This window comes from Nerophis ophidion, linkage group LG18, assembly GCF_033978795.1.
Source record: "Nerophis ophidion isolate RoL-2023_Sa linkage group LG18, RoL_Noph_v1.0, whole genome shotgun sequence".
NCBI classification, from domain to species: Eukaryota; Metazoa; Chordata; class Actinopteri; order Syngnathiformes; family Syngnathidae; genus Nerophis; species Nerophis ophidion.
This window is the reverse complement of record NC_084628.1, coordinates 33952651-33978249: the sequence shown is the minus strand read 5'-3', so window position 1 is coordinate 33978249 and position 25599 is coordinate 33952651. Positions and strand designations below refer to the sequence as shown.

General features: G+C 41.5%; 1 protein-coding gene across 5 annotated transcripts in view; it reads left to right on the top strand.

Annotated features, from left to right (window-relative positions):
- Positions 1 to 21239, top strand: part of plch1 (phospholipase C, eta 1) — a 163948-nt gene extending 142709 nt beyond the window's left edge. For 2 of the 5 annotated variants that reach the window (XM_061878019.1, XM_061878017.1), the window contains exons 18-23: positions 3448 to 3532; positions 11559 to 11705; positions 11977 to 12056; positions 12157 to 12216; positions 13210 to 13591; positions 17328 to 21239. In XM_061878019.1, the coding sequence (XP_061734003.1) occupies positions 3448 to 3532; positions 11559 to 11705; positions 11977 to 12056; positions 12157 to 12216; positions 13210 to 13591; positions 17328 to 19759 (3186 nt within the window). In that variant the 3' untranslated portion in view covers positions 19760 to 21239. Of the gene's footprint in view, positions 1 to 3447; positions 3533 to 11558; positions 11706 to 11976; positions 12057 to 12156; positions 12217 to 13209; positions 13592 to 16526; positions 16555 to 17327 lie in introns of all 5 variants that reach the window. The other 3 variants (XM_061878021.1, XM_061878020.1, XM_061878018.1) reach the window with 3 other exon arrangements.
- The last annotated feature ends 4360 nt before the right edge of the window (positions 21240 to 25599 follow it).

Here is a 25599-nt window from a genome sequence, read left to right as displayed (position 1 = left end):
AAAATGGATGGATGGATAGTCAATAAATGTTTACTTGTTAATTTTAGTAACTTTACTTAGTTGCATGCGATGAACAAAACGTCATTACTTTTGTAAAGGTGCAATAATTTGCCTTTCATATAAAGCCATAAAGGAATGGAACGACCTTACAACAAACTTGAAATGTCTAACAGGTTACTCTTCATTCACAATTGAAGTTAAAAAGTGGCTTTGGAGCGATCAAAGATGCTCACACGGTCAATAAGGTGGGCACTATTTTTGACAGATCAACTTAATGTGTATTTTATTTATCCATGACAGCATTTTTGTTGTAAATTACGAGGTGTGTCTGTTTAAATCATGGTTGTTTTTACAAATGATGACAGATGTGAAAAAGAGCATGAATTGGACTTTGTGTGATGATGCAAATAAGCTGTGGTTGTATTGTATATTAAGTATTTGTCCATGAAAGGGCATTTTATGACTTTTCTTAATTTGATTACATACCATGGTATAATTTTATTGTCATAATTTTATTGCATGATTTTTGTATCCCTTTAATTTACAAACCCTGTTTCCATATGAGTTGGGAAATTGTGATGGATGTGAATATAAACGGAATACAATGATTTGCAAATCCTTTTCAACCTATATTCAGTTGAATGCACTACAATGACAAGATATTTGATGTACAAACTCATAAACTTTTTTTTTTTTTGCAAATAATAATTAACTCTATACTCTCGGCAGTGTTCTTGAGGGAGCATGGGAGTTTGCCCAACCAGTCTACATGTGCTTTGTGGACTTGGAGAAGGCATTCAACCGTGTCCCTCGGAAAGTCCTGTGGGGAGTGCTCAGAGAGTATGGGGTATCGGACTGTCTGATTGTGGCGGTCCGCTCCATGTACGATCAGTGTCAGAGCTTGGTCCGCATTGCCGGCAGTAAGTCGGACACGTTTCCAGTGAGGGTTGGACTCCGCCAAGGCTGCCCTTTTCACCGATTCTGTTCATAACTTTTATGGACAGAATTTTTAGGCGCAGTCAAGGCGTTGAGGGGTTCCGGTTTGGTGGCCGCGGGATTGGGCCTTTGCTTTTTGCAGATGATGTGGTCCTGATGGCTTCATCTGACCGGGATCTTCAGCTCTCACTGGATCGGTTCGCAGCCGAGTGTGAAGCGACCGGAATGACCTAGGAGTACCTAGGAGTCTTGTTCACAAGTGGAGGAAGTGTGGATCGTGAGATCAACAGGCGGATCGGTGCGGCGTCTTCAGTAATGCGGACGTTGTACCGATCCGTTGTGGTGAAGAAGGAGCTGAACCGGAAGGCAAAGCTCTCAATTTACCGGTCGATCTACGTTCCCATCCTCACCTATAGTCATGATCTTTGGGTCATGACTGAAAGTACAAGATCATGGGTACAAGCGGTCGAAATGAGTTTCCTCCGCCGGGTGGCGGGCCTCTCCCATAGAGGTAGGGTGAGAAGCTCTGCCATCCGAGAGGAGCTCAAAGTAAAGCCGCTGCTCCTCCACATCGAGAGGAGCCAGATGAGGTGGTTCGGGCAGCTGGTCAGGATGCCACCCGAACGCCTCCCTAGGGAGGTGTTTAGGGCACGTTCAACCGGTAGGAGGTCAGGGGGAAGACCCAGGACACGTTGGAAAGACTATGTCTCCCGGCTGGCCTGGGAATGACTCGGGATCCCCCGGAAAGAGCTAGACGAAGTGGCTGGGGAAAGGGAAGTCTGGGCTTCCCTGCTTAGGCTGCTGCCCCCGCGACCCAACCTCGGATAAGCGGAAGAAGATAGATGGATGGATGGATGGATGGATAATAATTAACTTAGAATTTCATGGCTGCAACACGTGCCAAAGTAGTTGGGAAAGGGCATGTTCACCACTGTGTTACATCACCTTTTCCTTTAACAACACTCAATAAATGTTTGGGAACTGAGGAAACTAATTGTAGAAGCTTTGAAAGTGGAATTCTTTCCCATTCTTGTTTTATGTAGAGCTTTAGTCCTTCAACAGTCCGGGGTCTCTGCTGTCGTATTTTACGCTTCATAATGCGCCACACATTTTCGACGGGAGACAGGTCTGGACTGCAGGCGGGCCAGGAAAGTACCCGCACTCTTTTACTATGAAACCACGCTGTTGTAACATGTGGCTTGGCATTGTTTTGCTGAAATAAGATGGGGCGTCTATGATAACGTTGCTTGGATGACAACATATGTTGCTCCAAAACCTGTATGGACCATTCAGCATTAATGGTGCCTTCACAGATGTGTAAGTTACCCATGCCTTGGGCACTAATACACCCCCATACCATCACAGTTGCTAGCTTTTGAACTTTGCGCCTATAACAATACGGATGGTTACTTTCCTCTTTGTTCCGGAGGACACCACGTCCACAGTTTCCAAATAAAGTTTGAAATGTGGACTTGTCAGACCACAGAACACTTTTCCACTTTGCATCAGTCCATCTTAGATGATCTCGGGCCCAGCGAAGCCAGCGGCGTTCCTTGGCGTTGTTGATAAATGGCGAATTGCCCTTACAGATGTAGCAACCAACTGTAATTACTGACAGTGGTTTTATGAAGTGTACCTGAGCCCATGTGGTGATATCCTTTACACACTGATGTCTGTTTTTGTTGCAGTGCCGTCTGAGGGATCAACGGTCAGTAATATAATTGCTTACGTGCAGTGATTTCTCCAGATTCTCTGAACCTTTTGATAATTTTATTGACCGTGGATGGTAAAATCCCTAAATTCCTTGCAATAGCTCGTTGAGAAATGTTTTAAAACTGTTCGACAATTTGCCTAAAAATTGGTGACCCTCGCCCCATTCTTAGCATTTCATGGAAGCTGCTTTTATACCCAATCATGGCACCCACCTGTTCCCAATTTGCCCGAACACCTGTGGGATGTTACAAATAAGTGTTTGATGAGCATCCCTCAACTTTATCAGTATTTATTGCCACCTTTCCCAACTTCTTTGTCATGTGTCGCTGGGATCAAATTCTAAAGTTAAGGATTCTTTGCAAATAAAATTGTTTTTTATAAGTTTGAACATCCAATATGTTGTCTTTGTAGCATATTCAACTGAATATGTGTTGAAAATGATTTGCAAATCATTGTATTCCGTTTATATTTACATCTAACACAATTTCCCAACTCATATGGAAACGGGGTTTGTAGGTAGCCAGGGACAGCAGATGGAAATTAGCTATTTAGCTATAATTCGGTACAGAATACATCTGTCTTTGAGCTTAATGTTTATGTGCATTGTCCCTTCAAATAAAGACCAAACTAATAATTGATGACACTCCATCATTAGATTTAGCAGGTGTACCTAATGTTGTTTCCAGTGTGGCTTGCTTTGTTTGAGCGCTGCAAAAAAGAGTGACAGGAAAACAAATCACAACTCAGGTTGCTTGATTTTTAACTGTTCATTTTATCAATTCTAATCGATTTGATCAGATTATTGATCCATTTGTGGAAGTGGAGATTATCGGCCTGCCTGTTGACTGCTGCAAGGAACAGACGCGAGTGGTTGATGACAACGGTAAGAACAAACACACAAGAGTAATTGATCTTTTTTCATTTTCATTCACTTCACATAACTCTTTTTCCCTGCATCTAATTCATCTCTTTAGCTTTTTTAAGCCATATTGTGTGTTTTGCATTATTTGGCTCATGACTTTAGGTTTTATAATGCCTTGATATTATGTTCCAGCCTTTTCACTCTGTGCTATGTGACCTTTTGAGGCTATTACCTTTAAATCATTCTGTGCACCAACAACACCCGCCTTGTTTTCTAATCCATTACAACAGGCTGTGTGTAGTGTACACTGCACTAAATAGATATAAATACAGATAGAGATATAATCCACGATACTTAATGCTTTGGAGTGTGCTGCACTGGTAAATTCAACCAATTACCGTATTATCCGGACCAGAGGGGCGCACCGGATTATAAGGCCCACTGCCGATGAGCGGGTCTATATTCATACAAAAGGCACACCGGATTATAAGGCGCATTAAAGGGGTCGTATTAAGATTTCTTTTTTTCTAAATGTAAAACACTTCCTTGTGGTCTACATACCCTGTAATGGTGGTTCTTTGGTCAAAATGTTGCATAGATTATGTTTTACAGATCATCTTCAAGCCGCGTTCTGTCAGTCGCTCCAGGATGCGCCGTTTTGTGGGTGGTCTTATTTACGTGGCTCACCTTCGGCAGCGTCTTCTCCCCGTCATATCTGTTGTAGCGGTGTAGCGTGCAAGGACGCAAGTGGAAACAGTGTCAAAAGATGAAACTAACTGTTTTAATGACGTTCAGATTTTACTTAAATCAGCATTTCCTCATCCGTGGCTCACGAGTGCAAAAACAACGCCGGAAATGTGTTCCGTGAAAAACCGCCAGAGAAGAACTCTCTAATAACTAAAGTTCCTTGGGTGAATAATGTAAACTCACTACACAGGTATGTTTTAGCACTTTCATGGCGAGTTTACTGACATATATAAGTAAGACGTTTACACCTCTTTATATTACAAATGGCAACAGTGGAGGATGAATGTCCCATAACGAGAAGAAGAAGAAAAGAAGAACCTTAATGATTTTGATGTCGTAACGGACTACAAAAGCGGACCCCTGCAAATTCTCCCAAATACAGATTAGCAAGTACCAGAAGATAAGTAAAGTTGCTTTTGCATAATATTGCGAAACAAAATGCCAGATACTATGTCTTGCCTTATACACAAACCATAATAATACTCGTATCTTGAAGCACAAGACAATCCATCAAGCGGTGCGGCTTCATAGCTTACCAAAGTCGTATTAAAACATTTTGATGGATTTTTGAGAACCATATGTAATGTTCTTTATTTTCAATGCAACATATAACATTTTGGTGTTGTTTACTTGAGTCATATTGCTAACTGCACCTATCTCTTATGCTTGACTGCCATCTGCTGGTAAGATTTATCATTTCACCATGTACCAAATAAAATAGCTTCGAGGTCTGTAAGCACATCCAAAATTATTCCGTACATTCGATGCACCGGGTTGGTTATAAGGCGCACTGTCGCTTTTTGAGAAAATGATAGGATATTACAGTTGTGATCAAAATTATTCAACCCCCACACAATTTTGGTGTTTTCGCAAGTTGGACATTTATTCCGTATTTTGTTTATAGTCATACCAAATAAAGATGTGTCAAATAGACAAATGCAACTTAAATTGTAAGACTGTATTTTACAAAATACCAAAAAAGGACATTTTTCTTAATATCTCATTGACAAAATTATTCAACCCCTTGAAGATCATAACTTTTAAGAACAGAATTTGAATAAGGTCTTTTCAATCAGGTGTTGAAAAAATCTATAGATATGATTAGAACCATAACGAGCAACAATTAAACTGATTGAAAAAGACCGTGACGCTCAGCTTCTTGTAGATGGTCAATGGTGTATTTGCAACATGGTGAAGTCCAGGGAGTGGTCAAAGAAGTCAAGAGAGGAGGTAATTTCTCTTCATAGGAAAGGATATGGATATAAGAAAATATCAAAGACATTACGCATTCCAAGAGACACAGTTGGGAGCATAATTTGCAAGTTTAAAGCTAAAGGCACAGTGGAAACACTACCTGGGCGTGGTAGAAAGAGGATGCTGTGTGCATACAGTGGTGAAAAACCCCCGGGTAACAGCTGAGGAACTACAACAGGACATTGCAGAGGGGGGAACGCAGGTTTTGTCCCAGACAATTAGGCGCGCACTACGAGATGAAGGCCTCCATGCCAGAACTCCCAGGCGCACCCCACTTCTGACTACCAGGCACAAAAAAATAGACTCCAGTATGCCAAAAATCATCTGGACAAACCCCAAAGGTTTTGGGAAACTGTTCTATGGAGTGATGAGACAAAAGTGGAACTCCCTGGGCCTATAAATCAACGTTATGTCTGGAGGACAAAAAATGAAGCTTACAAAGAGAAGAACACCTCGCCTACTGTTAAGCATGGTGGGGGGTCAATCATGCTCTGGGGCTGTTTCTCTGCCTCAGGTACCGGGAATCTCCAGCGCGTTCAAGGCATTATGAAATTTATTTCCTACCAGGATATATTAGTTGCAAATGTCATGAAGTCAGTGACGAAGCTGAAGCTTGGGAGACTTTGGACCTTCCAACAGGACAACGATCCCAAGCATACTTCCAAATCAGCATCAGAGTGGTAGCAGAAGAAGGGCTGGAAGACTCTGGAGTGGCCTTCACAGTCGCCAGACCTAAATCCTATAGAAAACCTGTGGTGGGACTTGAAGAAGGCAGTTGCAGCACGCAAGCCCAAGAATATGAATGAACTGGAAGCCTTTGCCCAAGAGGAATGGGCTAAAATACCTGTAGATGGTTGCAAGAAGCTTGTGTCCGCTTATGTATCACCTTTGAAGGATGTCAGTACTGCCAAAGGGTATTCTACTAAGTACTAAAGATGCATGTAACTTGGGGGTTGAATAATTTTGTCAATGAGATATTAAGAAAAATATCCTTTTTGGTATTTTGTAAAATACAGTGTTACAATTTAAGTTGCATTTGTCTATTTGACACATCTTTATCTGATATGACTATAAACAAAATCTAGAATAAATGTCCAACTTGCTAAAACACCAAAAATGTGTGGGGGTTGAATAATTTTGATCACAACTGTAAGTGCGGCTTTTATTTAATAAAATACTATAAACAGAGTGCCTCCCTTCATGTCTCGCTAGATTAGGACACCCAACAGGGGTACAGGAAAAAGCTCCCATAGGTAATAGTTACCAAGTGTCAGAAAGCTGAAAATGTACTTTACAGACACTTTAAAGGCATACTGAAATTAGATTTTCTTATTTAAACGGGTATAGCAGGTCCATTCTATGTGTCATACTTGATCATTTCGCGATATTGCCATATTTTTGCTGAAAGGATTTAGTAGAGAACATCGACAATAAAGTTTGCAACTTTTGGTCGCTAATAAAAAAAGCCTTGCCTTTACTGGAAGTAGCAAACGATGTGCACGTGAAGTCACGGGTTGTAGGACTCCTCACATCCTCACATTGTTTACAATCATAGCCACCAGTTCGTGGATGAGGATAATGAGAGTGAATGACTGGAAAGAAAAAAAAGTTAAAAAAAAAAAAAAAAAAAGGCAAGGGCAGTGAAAGCGATTCAGGTGTTATTAGACACATTTACTAGGATAATTCTGGAAAATCCCTTGTCTGCCTATTGTGTTACTAGTGTTTTAGTGAGATTATATGGTACCTGAAAGTCGGAGGGGTGTGGCCACGGGTGTAGTGACCGCCAGTGTCTCTCAAGGAAGCCACGCAGCTGCAGCAGGACGCAAACTCCGCTGATGTCTCCGCATTTTAGCGACTTATGTCCGCTAAAATGTCCGCTACAACCCGACTTATGTCCGCTAAAATGTCCGCTACAACCCGAGACGTCACACGCACCCGTCATCATACGCGTCATCATTCCGTGACGTTTTCAACAGGATACCTCGCAGGAAATTTAAAATTGCAATATAGTAAACTAAACCGGCCGTATTGGCATGTGTTGCAATGTTAAGATTTCATCATTGATATATAAACTATTAGACTGGTTGGTAGTAGTGGCTTTCAGTAGGCCTTTAAAAGTTTAAAATATTTTTGAGTCATTTAAATATTCACACACATTTTAAGTGAATAAGCCGGTGATGCATGACTGTGCATTTGGGGCAGGAAAGATGGCTATGTTTTTCTTTCTCTCCGAATAGGTTTTTTGCAATAAATACAGAGTATTGTTTTTCTTCTAAGCCATTTGAGCAGAATATACATTCATTTCAGTTGCCCAGCTCACACGCACTGAATGGCAGGAAGCAAACTATTTTGCATGTACAATACAGAGGGGCAAAAAAGTATTTAGTCAGCCACCGATTGTGCAAGTTCTCCCAATTAAAATGATGACAGAGGTCTGTAATTTTCATCATCGGTACACTTCAACTGTGAGAGACAGAATGTGAAAAAAAAAATCCAGGGATTCACATTGTAGGAATTTTAAAGAATTTATTTGTAAATTATGGTGGAAAATAAGTATTTGGTCAACCATTTAAAGCTCTCACTGATGGAAAGAGGTTTTGGCTCAAAATCTCACGATACATGGCCCCATTCATTCTTTCCTTAACACGGATCAATCATCTTGTCCCCTTAGCAGAAAAACAGCCCCAAAGCATGATGTTTCCACCCCCATGCATCACAGTAGGTCTGGTGTTCTCGGGATGCAACTCAGTATTCTTCTTCCTCCAAACACGTTGAGTTGAAATTATCCTCTGCATTTGACCCATCACCCTGAGAGGTGAGGGTGTGGTGAGCAGCAGCGGTGGCCACGCCCGGGAATCATTTTGGTGATTCAACCCCCAATTCCAACCCTTGAAGCTGAGTGCCAAGCAGGCAGGTAACGGGTCCCAATTTTAGGACTCGGCCGGGGTTTAAACTCGAGACCTACTGATTTCAGGGTGGACACTCTAACCACGAGGCCACTGAGCACCCAACCGTAACAAATAAAAGTCCCCCTACAGCGCAGCCAATGTGAACGCCACTCCTCCGCCCATAAAATCCGATGAATAACTATTCAAAAAGCACCAACAATACTCAATTCACATTTTGTGACTTGAATATTAACCAAGTATTAGTGATATTATTACAAACCCCGTTTCCATATGAGTTGGGAAATTGTGTTAGATGTAGATATAAACGGAATAAAATAATATTCAATTGAATGCACTACAAAGACAGGATATTTTATTTTCAATCTCATTAACTTTATTTTATTTTATTTTTTGCAAATAATAATTAACTTAGAATTTCATGGCTGCAACACGTGCCAAAGTAGTTGGGAAAGGGCATGTTCACCACTGTGTTACATCACCTTTTCTTTTAACAACACTTAATAAATGTTTGGGAACTAAGGAAACTAAATGTTGAAGCTTTGAAAGTGGACTTCTTTCCCATTCTTGTTTCATGTAGAGCTTCAGTCGTTCAACAGTCCGGGGTTTCCGCTGTCGTATTTTAAGCTTCATAATAAGCACCACTTTTTCGATGGGAGACAGGTCTGGACTGCAGGCGGGCCAGGAAAGTACCCGCACTCTTTTTTTACGAAGCTACTCTGTTGTAACACGTGCTGAATGTGGCTTGGCATTGTCTTGCTGAAATAAGCAGGGGCGTTCATGAAAAAGATGGCGCTTAGATGGCAACATATGTTGTTCCAAAACCTGTATATACCTTTCAGCATTAATGGTGCCTTCACAGATTTGTAAGTTACTCATGCCTTGGGCACTAATGCACCCCCATACCATCACAGATACTGGCTTTTGAACTTTGCGTCGATAACAGTCTGGATGGTTTGCTTCCCCTTTGGTCCGGATGACACAATGTCGAATATTTCCAAAAACAATTTGAAATGTGGACTCGTCAGACCACAGAATACTTTTCTACTTTGCATCAGTCTATCTTAGATGATCTCGGAACCAGAGAAGCCGCTGGCGTTTCTGGATGTTGTTGATAAATGGCTTTCGCTTTGCATAATTGAGCTTTAACTTGCACTTACATATGTAGGGACAAACCGTATTTAGTGACAGTGGTTTTCTGAAGTGTTCCTGAGCCCATGAGGTGATATCCTTTAGAGATTGATGTTGGTTTTTGATACAGTGCCGTCAGAGGAATCGAAGGTCACGGTCATTCAATGTTGGTTTCCGGCCCTGCCGCTTATCGTGGAGTGATTTCTCCAGATTCTCTGAACCTTTTGATGATATTATGGACCGTAGATGTTGAAATCCCTAAATTTCTTGCAATTGCACTTTGAGAAACGTTACTTTTAAACTGCTTGACTATTTGCTCACGCAGTTGTGGACAAAGGGGTGTACCTCGCCCCATCCTTTCTTGCGAACGACAGAGCATTTTTTGGGAAGCTGTTTTTATACCCAATCATGACACCCACCTAAGGGTGTAACGGTACGTGCTTTTGTATTGATACGTTTCGGTACGGGGGGTTCGGTTCGGCACGCGGGCGTACCGAACGAGTTTAGAAGCAGAAGTCTTCACAAGCTGCTCTGCTTTCTGCCTCTGTGGCTCTGTCTCAGCAGCAAGCATTGTCCCGCCCACACAACCATCTGATTGGTTACATACAAAGCCAATCAGCAGTGCGTATTCAGAGCGATGTAACAGCCAATCAGCAGTGCGTATTCAGACTTCAGAGCGATGTAGTCCATGCTTTAGCGTCGAGCAGAGATATCCGTTTAGCAGGGGAGCAGCGCACTCTACCCAAATAATACTAAACACTTCCCAGTCACAACTACTACAAACATCACTATGAGCCCGTTGATCTTCTACAAACTTAAACTGCAGCTCAGCTAGCTCACAGTATAGGCTTAAGGTGAGGGCTAATTAGCTTTTAGCGTTACGTTAGCTCATTTTGCTGTGTGTGTGCGTGCGTGTGCGTGTTTTAGGGTCAGCAAAGCCCTGTCTGTCTGTCATTTCATTGAACTCCATTGTGTTTAGGGATGAATAGTCTCTCCTATTGCTATTGTACTATTTTTTCAGCTATAGTTACATTAATCATTAGTAATGTAGCAGCCTAGTTTTTAATGGCAGGGTCCCTGCTATCACATGTTGATAAAAATATAACATTTACACAATAAACATCGACTACAGGCTTCCCAAATGCTGTAATAAATTAAGCATGATGAGTTGACATTAAACAGTTTCAATGGAAACTGTTTAATGTTGCACTTTTTATATGTAGAAGAAAGGTTTTTTCATTTTATTTAATCAAAGCAACAACTTGAGGCAGTTTAATGTGGATTAACGTGGGCAGAATTATTATAGTGTTCCCAATGTTAAAAGGATAAGGCCATTGTTTACAAATTTGGTAAATAAATAACCAAAACATTTATATTTTGTTGTTTTCTTACTGTACCGAAAATGAACCGAACCGTAACCTCTAAACCGAGGTACTTACCGAACCGAAATTTTTGTGTACCGTTACACACCTACACCCACCTGTTCCCAAATAGCCTGCACACCTGTGGGGTGTTCCATATAAGTGTTTGATGAGCATTCCTCAACTTTATCGGTATTTATTGCCACCTTTCCCAACTTTTTTGTCACGTGTTGCTGGCATCAAATTCTAAAGTTAATGATTATTTGCAAAAAAAAATGTTTATCAGTTTGAACATGAAATATGTGTCTTTGTAGCATATTCAATTGAATATGGGTTGAAAAGGATTTGCAAATCATTGTATTACGTTTATATTTACATCTAACACAATTTCCCAACTCATATGGAAACAGGGTTTGTATTATAAACGCAAACTATTTAGAACGGCGCAGGGTCACTCTGCTGCCACCTCGCTTCCTTGCTCCATGTAAACGTATTGTATATCATTAATCATGCATCTAACCTGCAAAATAGATGGCTGGGAATATAATCCGAGAAGTTGGGACACTTTGACAGCCGTTTCGGACCTGAAACTGGCGAGGACGACAGGAAAAGCGCTTGTCGTTGAGTATGTATTTGCCTTTTCCGTAGGTTTCAACCCTGTCTGGGAGGAGACCTTGTCCTTTACACTACACATGGCTGAGGTGGCTTTGGTGCGTTTCCTGGTCTGGGACCATGACCCCATCGGAAGGGACTTTATTGGGCAACGGACTGTTGCCTTCAGCAGCCTCATGCCTGGTTTGTTTTGATTCTTCATTGTTTGCATGTGAAAATGTGAACATTTAAACTCTAGAGTGAGGATGCTCATTGTCAAATTGTCACTGCCGGGCCCATCATGGCTTTAATAGGTAACCCAATCAGACAGGAGATGCTGTTTTGTCTTAAGGCTTGGACAGTGTCGCGGCTTCAGGGTGGATTTATGTGTTCAGCTGATTTCTTTGACATCTTGTCGTGGCCGGCTATTTCTGGTGATTTCTTGGACCCACTCTCTTTTTAAATCTCTCATCAGGTTACAGACATGTCTACCTAGAGGGTCTTACTGAGGCGTCCATCTTTGTGCATGTGTCAGTGCATGACGTCTACGGCAAAGTAAGTATGAAGCTGGTGTTCGAGTTCTGGAAAGAAAGCCCTGAGGGTATGCACTTTCTTTAAAACTGTGCCTATCCACTTGGATCCTTTGTCTTTCTAGTGGAGTCCTCTAGTGCTGAATCCCAGCTTTACCATAATGCACTTTCTAGGATCTAACAAGGTATCTGGATGCCTTCAGCTTTGTGTGGTGCTGTACCAACTTCTAAATGCATGACTACAAAATGCAGTCTCTGTTCATTGTAAATTGTGTTTTTGTGTGACACTAACACCCGAGTCACATGAAGCATGCAAGGTTTTAGTATTTTTGCATGCTTGCATAACCCACAATGGCCTTTCACTTGTGTTGCCGAGGCATCTAAAGACATAAGGGGGCCATCTATTGGCAGTACCTATAAATGCATGTAAATACAGTACACCAGGGGTCCCCAACCTTTTTTGCACCAGAGACCGGTTTAATGTAGGCATTATTTTCTCGGACTGAAATTAATACATGAAAAAAATCATCTTAACATTCAATTAGTAGGACACACCTTTGCAAAAAAGCTCTCCATAGACTTTATTTTGTGCAATATTTCATACGTAGATACACTAATGTTAGCTTTTTTTGGTCCACTGTTCCATACGTAAATACATCCGTTATTGCTAACTACTTATGGAATAGGACAATGTGCTATAATACAAGTACTTTAACTTACTAGGCCAAAGGAGATGTGTATTTTTTTTCTTCAGCACAATTACTATATGCAACAATTTAGTACTTCTCGCACATTAACTCCTATGGTCACTTTCTTTCTAAACTGCCCTGATCTTAGGTTATCCATCAAGATAGATAGCACCTAGCTTTTGGCTACGATTGGGCACCTTTATATTTTATATATTTATTAATTGTCCCATGTGACAATGATATAACAAATATAGGAAATGGTGACTTACTATTTGGAGATTTATAACACATCTATGAACAAGCTGTGGGTCTGGTGGGACTGGCCAAAGTTAAGTAGGAGAAAATGCGGTCGTTATATAAATTATTTTATATCTTCGTGCATACGCGTCACAGACCCGTGCCGGTCCCTGGACCGGTGGTTGGGGACCACTGCGGTACACTATTAAAGTGACAAAAAAGGCTTACTATTCCTCTTCCATTGTTCTCCAGGGAAATCAGCTGCGAGGTATCCGGGGTTTGTTCAACCGCTCTTCCAAGTCCTCCGTGGATACAAGCGCCACAGGTCTTCGCAAGCGATCTATCAGCGACCACCTCCTACGACGCACTGCCAGTGCCCCAGCGAAGGGTCGGAAGAAAACCAAAATGGCGTTGTCCGAATCTGTAGCCTCCATGTCGGACCCCAAGAACAGCGCGGGACTAGAGGACATCGTGGAGGGTGCGTCAGGGAAGGAGCCGGGGGTGGAAAAATGGCCCCAACCCCTGCCCCCCCTCACCCACAGACCCATCTCCATGCCTTTAGACAGGCTACTGCAAGGGCAGCTGACTCTTTGCCCCGGTGACAAGGAACAGCGAGACTCAAGCACAGTCATTGGTGGGTATTTATTACAAAAATGACACACTGTACTATCTTGTACAGTATATTAATCATTTAAGCTTAAAACACCATTTTTTGTTTTACTATGAAATCATTATTGACATTACAGTATAGCCAGGTTTTGGTTTTGTCTCTTAAGCAATACAGTGGAATCTCCAAAGTCAGATCCCCTGAAGTCCTAATCTGGAGTTCCAACAAATATTAATAATAAGCATCAAATCTAACAGGTGGTGCAAGCCTTGAGGATTCAGAAGGATTAACTCCGCACTCTAATTGTGTTTTGCTTAATGGCAAAAGAAAATACTCAATGAGCATTATTTTAAACGTATCGGGGCATTGGAAAGCAGCACTCACCTTTCTGGCCTGGCTGCTGAGTACAATATGGCTAAAGGAATAACAAACAGTAACAACAAAATGAAGAATGGAACATGTGCTGCAAAGTTTAATAATATGAATAGACTGCTTAATTTCCTTGGCATTGTACAAGACCCAAAACCAGTGAAATTGGCATGTTGTATTCGAACTGGAAAACTTTGTTATTTTTTGCAAATATTTGCTCATTTGGAATTTTATGCCTGCAACATGTCTAAAGATGCTGGCACAAGTGGCACAATGACCGAGGAAGTTGAGGAATGCTCATTAAATACTTATTTGGAACATTCCACTGTTGAACGGATTAATTTGGAGCAGGTGGGTGCCATGATTGGGTATAAAAGCAGCTTCCATGAAATGCTCAGTCATTCACAAACAAGGATGAGGCGAGGGTCGCCACTTTGTGAACAAATGCGTGAGCAAATTGTTTAAGAACAACATTTCTCAAGCAGCTATTGCAAGGAATGTAGGGATTTCACCATCTACGCTCCGTAATTTCATCAAAAGGTTCAGTGAATCTGGAGAAATCACTGCATGTAAGCGGTAAGGCTAAAAAACAACATTGACTGCCCGTGACCTTCGATCCCTCAAAAAGCGACATCAGTGTGTAAAGGATATCACCACATGGGCTCAAGAACACTTCAGAAAACCACTGTCAGTAACTACAGTCCGTCGCTACATCTGTAAGTGCAAATTAAAACAACTATGCTAAGCGAAAGCCCTTTATCAACAACACCCAGCAACGCCGACGTATTTGTACAATAACTTGTTTTTTTACAACAGTATGTTACAATTGAACTTAAAACATTGGACTAACATTTACTAAAGGTTAATGAAACTCACTGTTGAGAGTTTCCAATATGTTTAGAAACACAGTTGTCCCTCATTTATTGTGGTTGATTGGAACCAGACTTGAACACGATAAAGGAATATCATTATAAAATCAAATATTTTCATAATAAGAGTATAAAAAATTGCTTATGACATTCTAAATAATGTATCTAACATTTTTACATAGTCTTCACATGAAGTAACACCAATCTTGTTTCATCCGATATAGTAGCTTTCAGTGTGTTCTCCTGTAGATTACAGTTCTTATCGGTAGCCCGGTGGATCATATAAACATCAATGTTATGGCCACTAAAACATGGCCACAAGATGGAAGTACTGTATCACATCCTGATTAATTCCGCTAAAAAAAACTTTGCTTCCAAACGTTGAGCCCACAGGCATGACTTGTTTTGCAAAAACATGGTCAACAGTCGCAACTGCGGTCAATATATAAATATATATTTTTTTAACTTGTTAGCTTTCCGTGTTAGCTTAGCATGTTCTGTGTGATTGTTCCACATCGTTCACGCCAGAGCTGCGTTATTGATGTCCAAGATGAAGTGCATCTTGAATCAAGAGAGTTCATCTTCTCTTTGCCCTTACATCTGTTGATTGCTAATATCAGTCTGTTAGCCTGAAGTGTCATGCCGAATATCCTATGCTACGTCCTGCTGTTGTTTTTCAACCTGGCTTGCAACAAAGCCTCAACAATGTTGAGAAGTATTTTTGATGAGGAAGGCGGTGAAGGTGAAGTCCATCAAAAAGGTAATTTTCCAAAAGTTGGTCATCCTGATTGTTGTGGGAAAAAGTAGTTGGTTGTCCATCCATCCATCCATCCTCTTCCGCTTATCCGAGGTCAGGTCGCGAGGGCAGCAGCCTAGGCAGGGAAGCCCAGACCTCCCTCTCCCCAGCCACTTCGTCCAGCTCTTCCCGGGGGATCCCGGGGCGTTCCCATGCCAGGCGGGAGACATAGTCTTCCCAAAGTGTCCTGGGTCTTCCCCGTGGCCTCCTACCGGTTGGATGTGCCCTAAACACCTCCATAGGGAGGCGTTCGGTTGGCATCCTCACCAGATGCCCGAGCCACCTCATCTGGCTCCTCTCGATGTGGAGGAGCAGCGGCTTTACTTTGAGTTCCTCCCGGATGGCAGAGCTTCTCACCCTATCTCTAAGGGAGAGCCCCGCCACCCGGCGGAGGAAACTCATTTTGGCCGCTTGTACCTGTGATCTTATCCTTTCGGTCATGACCATAGGTGAGGATGGGAACATAGATCGACCGGTAAATTGAGAGCTTTTCCTTCCGGCTCAGCTCCTTCTTCACCACAGTTGGTTGTGTTGTTGTTAAATATTGTGTTGTTGTTAAATATTCTTCACCCTTAACCCGGATACCGAAGTCCCACTAACTTCATTGATAAGACAATAAGACAAATACCGCACTATAATACATATAATACATAAATAGGACTTAAACTAAAATAATGTGCTATGTAAAGAAGCTGTGATATTTGAAGCATAATTTAGCAAGGAAAGACACTACAACTAAATATTGAGGGTTGTGCTCGACCTTCGAGGTTCCACTGTGCTTGAAAACAACATTTTAACTTCTTATTTTACTCATGTGTACTAAATCTAATCTACTTTTCAATCTTGCTCCTTTAATTACTTACTGCTCTCCATGATGCCTTAACATTGCCTTCTCTGTCCCATCTTCATTTATTGTGCTTCTTTATAGTAGAAAACTGACTAGGATGTTCCTGCAGGTAATCTAAAATGCCTCTTCTATGAAGGTTGCATCGTTCTATAACATACCGATGTTGCGTCTTCCTGGTGTATTCTAATCTGCCCTATTCCATTCACGGTACCTACTCGGCTCGCTGATTTCTACGTTACTCACACTGTTTTATTGGCGCATAATACCAAGCACCCTTTTTATGACCTGGTGGCATATGGGTGACATAAAACCCTACTCTTTGCTCATTGGTCAACCAAATTGTTATTGTAACATTTGACAACAGACAGCTGAAAAAGGCAAGAATATACACGTTTCATTCGTTGCTCCACACTCTTTACCATACTGCATCAGTAGATTTTCTTCCCCTCTTCTTGCAAAGAAGTAAACACAGCAAACTCTTGTTTTCTTTCGTTAGTTGTTGTTTGCTAGCGGGTTTCGTTCAGACTGATGTGTTCAATACATTTAGTATTAATTACAGGTGGAAACTCAAGGCGAGCTGAGTGGTACTATGCTGTGGTATAGGACCATTTGAAAGTGGTATAAGAAATATATCGCTGTGCCATTCTATCCCATGGTTATCAATCCATTTGATCATATCTTTCCCAATATGATGTTTGCCAACATGGACTCTCCAAAGCCTCATTTTCCGTCGTACGTGGTGATCCATCTGTATGTTGTTTCCATTGTATTGGCTGGATTGTTAATTGTGGTCTTTGCTATTGGTTGGATGGCTTTATGTCTTGCATCAAATTGTGGTATCTATCTTCATATTGGTTAATATTCAACCATTTGCATCCACAGGAACATACCCTTTTGACAGACCTAGGTCTTCCTCAGTGGATCTTCTTACCAAATCATCAGCCTCAATTCGGGAAAGGGTTCAATCACCTTCTAAGACTTACAGCATTTGGAAAAAGGATCTCATCAAGCCACGAGATACCTCTTATCTGGTTATCGGTGAAAGTAGCATAAGAAATGAAGACGACTATGTCAACTACCAAGCAGGTAACAATCGAGGCAACCAGCTTAAGGACCAATCCGTAGGAACCACCAATAGCCAAAGTCGATCAGATAAACCAGAAACATCTTCAACCAGCACGACATTCACAGTTGCACCTTCAGTGTCCTCCTCCTCCTCTTCTGCTCTTTCCTCAACGGCCCCTCCTCTTTGCTCAGTCAGCAGAAAGTGTGAGCTAAAGAGTCCTACCTCCTTGCATGACAGTACTATATCCAGACTCATTGATGCCATGTCTTTAGGCAATGACCAAGACACACATGGGTCTATATCTGCTTTGATTGGTCAGTTTGAAAACACTGTTGACCAAAACAGTTCCTCCCATGATCATACCCCTGCTCATCACTCTTCTCATGAGCCACAGGATTTCAGATCCCCAGCCAAGAAAGCTCCCCCTTTTGAAACAAATCATGTCACCCTTTCACCTTGCAAAATGTCTAAAGTAGACACAAGCTTCTTATCCAGTCCAGAAACTGCTGAACTTGAGGAGGTTTACACCATTTTGGATGAGGAGATGCTGTCATCAGTGTCGGTGTACAACCTAAAGAGTCAGAAAGTTCACATTCAGGAAGATAAGATGGCTTCCTCTCTACTAAAGGTGGTTCATGGATTAGATGCTGTACACAGTATTGTGCGTTGGGATGATAATCCCACAAAGGGAAAACTAAATGAAGATCCCAAAGATGCAGAAGAGAGTATCTATGAGGAAGTGTTTGACCCACCCACTCCCATACCTAAGCAACAGTGGAATTCTACTCAAAGATGTACTTTTTCATCCAGAAACAACTCTTCCACAGAGGTGGAAATAAATGCTGATGAGAATCCAAGACCAACACATAGATGGGAGACACTCACAAGTCCTACCAAACAAAATGCTATTTACCAAAACGAGTCCACCCCGGAATACTCCAAACAGAAACATCTTCTGCCGTATCGTGAGCCTCTTCAGGGCTACCCAATGTTTCCAAAGTGTTCATCCCCACAGGACTCTTATCGGCTAATGAATCACCAGTCCAGCATCCAGTCTTCTCTAATCAAAAGACCCATGGACTCTAAACCTGCCAGATCCACGCCAATGAGTCACAATGGCTACCCAAGTCCTCAAAACACTCCAATGACTTTTCAGTATAATAGGTCATTAACGCCACAAAGAGGCTACATTGGGAGTCGTCATCCAGGAAGACAAGGGCCATTAAACATGAAAGAGGGATTGCAGAATGGGTTATTGTCTGAAAGTCTTCCCATTACCTCTGCGCTAACTATGTCTAAGGATAGAAGTCTATATTCCTCTTCTTCAGATTGTGAAACGGTGTACAGCCATGTGGACTATGCCGATATTGTATCCTCAGTAGATTTAGCACCCTCTTCAAACTCACAAGCTGACAGCCAAACCCAGTTACCCTTTCCCAAGAATTCATGGAACCAAAAGGTTTCTAGGCTCCAAGTACAGTCTGACAAAAACGTTCCAATGATTTCAACTCAACGCTCTTTATCAACTGTTCCACAGTCGAATAAGGCTGATTCCACAGTCAGCACTCCATGCAAGTCCAAGTCCCTTGGAGACCTGACTTCTGAGGACATATCATGTAACTTCCAGAGCAAATACCATATCATTAGTCGCAGTTTTATCACTTCCCACATGAGGAAACAAAAGAAGATGGAAACAATTGGGGGAAGAGGAAGTTTCCACACGCAATCTTGTGACCCCCTGACTGAGCAGTTGCGTAAACTGGTCAGTCTGGACGTAGAGGATACGGAAAGAGAAATGTCCAATCAAGAGGAAAAATTCCCCCAAACCCTGAGCACAAATCCCTCTACTTCCCAGGTCATTGACGACTCCCCCCCACTTCTTACTCGCCGTCTATCAACTCGTAGCCAAAGCCGAGTACGACACATCAACAGTCGAGCTCGGGAAAGACAGCAAGAAGCCCTGAAACCACGTTCTGGCATCACCGTCAATAGCACCACCAGCATGGGTGGGGTAGTTTTGAGGAATAAACCAGCCTTACAAAACCCCACAATTAACAGACATTCTACTGGCTCTTACATCGCGGGATACTTGGAGGACAGGGGGCTTCCTGAGGGAGCTTGTACATCTTTACACTACGGAAACGGCGATCAACACGGAGATTGTTATTGTCCTGATGACTTCTTACCCCCTTCAAACGGCTCACGCTTTTCATCAGAACCTGAGGTCTACTTTCTGCTTAGACTTTAGCGTTGAATGTCAGCTAAAAAAAGATCAAGGACAGAGTGTGAATCTTGGAAGCTAGTTGGTCAGCGAAATTCAAAATTTTCCCCAAAATGACCCTATCAGTATATAAAATGATGATACATGTAGTGTCTCGCTAACATCATTACACACTTCATAGTTTAGCAAAGGGGAAATACTATAGAAATCAAACTTGGATAAAAATGATTGTTGTCAATATACAACTTTTGTAGCAGTATGGATGTACTGCCCCCTGAAAATGACTCAACACACAGCTAACATTGTCTTAATATCTGAAAACACAAATGAAAATACCTTTCAACAAACATGTCCAAAGTATCAATATACACATTTATTACCCATAGCTTGGTACTTACTTGTGTTGCTCGTTGTTTAGCCAACAATGGCTGTATAGTAAATCAATTTTAGTGGACGTTAAATCTATTCCGCTATACAAGCTGTAAACTGACTACTCTAAGGTATATCCGAATTTCATTTCTATAGTATTGTCACGTAGAAATATACTGTACTAGAATGATTGCTAAAATGTGAGGTATGTAATCACTTTATTGAGATACTGTTCATAGAGCATTGTTTGGTCTGGCGGCATGAGTTTCATGTATAAAATGTCTACACTTTAATAGTTAAAAGCTGTTCTAGTCTGGCATTGTATTGTTGATATTCTGCTTAATGTTTAAATGTACGTGGGAAGGTGGATTTTCTCCAAAATGCTAACAATACTTGTTATTTTGTCCCTGTGGCGTCCTGTCAAAACTGCGTACACTGTCTATGAAGCAAAAAAAAAAAAATCGATTTGTAAACAGAATGTGTTTCTCCGTATCAGTCGAATGTGTCGTATAAACAACAGCTATGTCATCTCCTCAATGGTCATCATCATGCAAGTCTTCCTTCTTCTTCATCAAGTGTATATAATTCCGCCGTTGTTTTGGATTCAACTCTTGACTGTACATGAACTGTATGTTTGTGCATGTTACTTGTGAACATGTCAAGCATGACTATGCACCTGTTTATACAAAATATGTTGGATCAACTCGACAAATCTTGCACATAATTACCAGTTAGTTGCATTGGGGGGGATGAAAGCTCATATTAGGTGCAATTTACTGTACCATAAAACCTCTGTGCTTAGACTTGTTGCTGTTTATGATTTTTAAATGTTAAATAACGAAAAAAAATGTAAAGATTTGGAACGTAAAGCCTCTTATTTTTTTAATTGCTTTGATACAGAATACAAACTATCTTTTGTTGGTTCTGGTTATTTTATTTTATATAACTCAAGTTGACTGCAAAAAATAAAACATAGGAGTACCTACTGTACAGTGATAAGGTTAAAAAATGAAGGGTAATTAAACTAATTTTTATTTTTGATTGTTACATTGTCGATCATCTTTTTTCTTTGTATTGTTGCTCATCTGAGGACTGTGAGCATTTTCCTACCAATGCAATAAAAATATTCAATATTGAATTTGATTTCATCTGGTGATGTTTTGTCAACAAAGTATTTAAATTGTACTAAATACTAAACACATTCATGACATTATTTAATTCGTAATACTGTATTGTGTTTCAATTACAGCTCAAATTCGGGACTGGGTTGGATGGGGGGGCCTTTTTGTTCTGGGTATATATTTGACATAAAAGTAATTGCCAAATAAGAGACGCAGAATAAATAAAGATGCAGAAAGCAAATCACAAATGCATGGCAATGACTGTGTGATGAAATGTGGGACAGTTGTTGACTTGAAACCGTTGCTGGTATTCCCGGGGGAAGCAACATCAACTTGGGGGTGACGTGGGCCCAGCGCACACCACCCAGGCCTCCCAACCCCCACTGGCGCATTGGACGCGGGTGCATCTCACCCCTTCGACAAGGCCACACCTAACCACTCTTAAGAGTTTGGCAGGGGTAGCGGCACACTGCCAACGGGGAAGCCCACAAAAACAGGTGGGCAGGGAATAAACATGCAAGGAAGCCTGCCAGGTCCACTGTCCCCATACCAGATTTTCAGAGACATACACCTCGAGCGGACAGTCCACCCAGCTCAAGAGATGTTGAGTCCCCCGCCCGCAGAGCAAAGCAACCCCCTTGTGGAAGATGATGAAGACGCAACATGCGGATCACACAGGACAAGTAGGCTCCCCATCCAACCAGAAGCCAGCCATTCCTAGCGCAAACAGCAGCTGGGGTAGCAGAGGTGTTGAAAAGCTAGCGCGTCATGCACTCCCATTCCTACACGCAAATGTCTAATACTGTAAATGGTTAAAACGGGTAAAAACAACCCAGGCCGGTTGCTTGTCTCATCAGATCCTTAATGTTTCCCATGCAGTCGAGAGTAAGGGTTTAGGGATATTGGAGCTCAGTGAACAGGAGAGGGGGGACTGTATGTACTTCAATCACTGGCCCGTGTGAGTCTAAGTGAATGCCCTATTTGAGGCCATAAGGTATCAGTCGTCCAATAAAAAGGAGGCAGGGGCTGCCAGCATGGAATCCCAACTGGTTTGAGGTGGCTCCATCCTGTCCTCAGTGTTGTATAGAGCAGGGGTCTTAAACTCAATTTACCTGGGGGCCACTGGATGCAGAAACTGGGTGAGGCTGGGCCGCAAGAAAATATTTCTTAAAAAATATAACATGCACTTTTTTATGAATTCACCTTCTATGAATGGCTTTCCCGCCCTAGCAACATACTTGCCAACCCTCACGATTTTTCTGGGAAACTCCTGAATTACAGTGCACCTCCCGACAATCTACCGGTGCAACCATTCTCCTGAATTTTTCCCAATTTTCACCCGGCTGACATTATTAACAGTGCAAATCAACAGTGGTTCTTTTCTTTTTTTCAGTGATGTACCCCCTGTAAACATTTTTTTAATTCAAGTACCCCCTAATCAGAGCAAAGCATTTTTGGTTGGAAAAAAGAGATAAAGAAGTAAAATACAGCACTATGTCATCAGTTTCTTATTTATTCAATTGTATAACGGTGCAAAATATTGCTCATTTGTAGTGGTCTTTCTTGAACCTTTTGGAAAAAAAGATATAAAAATAACTAAAAAAATTGTTGAAAAATAAACAAGTGATTCAATTATAAATAACGATTTCTACACATAGAAGTAATCATCAACTTAAAGTGCCCTCTTTGGGGATTGTAATAGAGATCCATCTGGATTCATCAACTTCATTCTAAACATTTCTTCACAAAAAAAAATCTTTAACATCAGTATTTATGGAACATGTCCACAAAAAGTCTAGCTGTCAACACTGAATGTTGGATTGTTGTATTAATATTCCACAGTTTATGAACTTACATTCATACTTCATTGAAGTATTATTTAATCAACATATGTATAAAGGATTTATGAATTGCTGCTGATTTTTAGAATGTGTTTAATAAATCTCACTTGTCCCTCGGCATACCTTCCATTACCTCCACAGGTCCGCGCACCAACAAAAGAAGACTACAGGTCCGCGCACCAACAAAAGAAGACTACAGGTCCGCGCACCAACAAAAGAAGACTACTGCTCCACTACATGAAATTGCTACATCACACAACTAATGTGCAGTCTCTGTATCATGTTGTGTGAGACTTGTGCAGAACAACGGACGTAGCTGCAAGACGTACTTGTTCCACAGCCATACAGTTCACACTGTGGGTGGCCGTATAAACAACTTTAACACTGTTACAAATATGCGCCACACTGTGAACCCAAACCAAACAAGAATGACAAACCCTTTTTTGGGAGAATTTCCGTACCCTAACACCACTTAAACACAAGAGAACAAATACCCAGAACACCTTGCAGCACTACAATATACAACACCTCAACCGACGCAAGTAGGGAGGGTGGGGGCGTGGGGGGTTGGTGGTGGCAGGGGTCTGTATGGATTTAGGTCTGCACGGGATTCTGGGTAATTGTTCTGGTGTGTTTATGTTGTATAACGATGCGGATGTTCTCCTGAAATGTGTTTGTCATTCTTGTTTGGTGTGGGTTCACAGTGTGGCACATATTTGTAAGTTTTTTTACGGCCACCCTTACTGTGACGTGTGTAGCTGTTGAACAAATATGTCTTGCAATGATACAAGTACGTTTACCTGGGCAAGATGCAACAATCATGCATGCTGTCGGTTCAGAATGTAGGGGGGGCTAAAGGCAGTGCCATTATGGCACTCCCTGAATATTGTTGATCTGGTAAAAATTGACAGGTGCTTCGAGAGAATTGGTGTCCTGATATTCAGGGATCTCCTGGGAAAATAGGGGGACGTGGGCAAGCATGACCTATCAAGCGCCGTTCATATTAAACTCGCGGGCCGCACCAACATTAAATTGTAATATCAAAGCGCGGTCCGCATTATAACGTCTCACGGGCTGCAATTGGCCCGATATAGAGTATTCAAAATTCAGACGACCGCCAAGACCATGCCCCGCCCTGTGAGGGATTTATTCAATCAAGTTAATTATTGGGTGCCAAACCTGTTCGACATGTTTTAATTTGTTGTTTGAGGCAGCATACATTCTTTCCATACTTAAGTGGTCCACCAATAGGTTTTTCAACTACGCTATATTTAATTTAGTTTTGGTTTTGTAGTTAAAGAGGATTGTCTTCTTTGCAATGCATAGCTCGGCGAGCAAGACGATTCCAACTTTACCCGATTATCCGCACCCCTTGGTTACTGCTGTCATGACTCACAAAAGTTTTGCGTCAAAGATGGCAAAGGATCACCAAACACTCGCTTGAATTTCAGACAAAATGTGCGTATATTTTCAGCGATCACTTAAGAGGGGGCTGAACTACTTTACCCAAGGCCTACTGGTCTGAGATAGTGCTTGATCAGACCCATTTCAGATTACAGATCTACAAAAAAATTACTTGGCCATCACATTGGGCCAGTTAGCTAAATCAGAAAGATCTGGATTTGAAGTGTTGAATTGTATATTTCTGTCATTGTTTTCTGTGAGTACTCCACAAATGCTTGCATCCCAGAAACCTTCATGTTAGGTTAAAAATGGAGTTGTCCAAATGTGTCTTTTTATGTGACATGTCATTGACTGGTCCAAAGTCAGCTGGGTTAAGATTACAAAAATAGATGGATAGATTCCCTCAATTACAGTATATTAATTTTCATACAAAAAGAGGTTAAAGTTACAAAAGCCTGAGTAATAAAAGTCACAAACAGCCCCAACAAGGCACATCAAAGTAATGAGGTGAAATTGCTCATGAAATGACTATAATGGAGCTGCCTGTAATGGCACACCTGTTGCTCTGTGCATGCAGGTCCCCATGCTTGCTGGCTTTCAGTTACAGTAGCCTGTCGCACCTTATTGTTAATATAACTGTTTTAGGATTGCCATTATCTGCAGTACGAACAAATAGATATGTTTTGTTAGTCAAAACAAGTTGAGTAGTATGCATCGTTGAACTGTTGAACATGTGAACTCATCGCAGGCACTCAACTTGCTGCTGGATTGTTTTTTCCACCATTGCTCTAGAGAGGAGTCATTTTCGATTTCGACCGGCATCATCACTTCTACGCCTGTTGCAAGCTATTATAAATGTTCACAACAACGCTTCCCTCCTGGACAGAGCGAGAGGGGTGGGAGTACTTTGTAGTGAAGACATACTAAGAACATATGGACTGGTGACAGCGACAGTTGGATATTTATGTGAGGTATGCGTTTGTATTTTCACTTTCAAGTTGATGCTGTGAGTTTTATCTTTCAGGTCATATAACAACATTTTACCCGCAGACATGTCGCCTTTTTCTTGGATACTCACTTTCTGGCCCTTCTGGACGCTCCCAGTGTTGCTGCGCACTGTGACAGCCGAGCA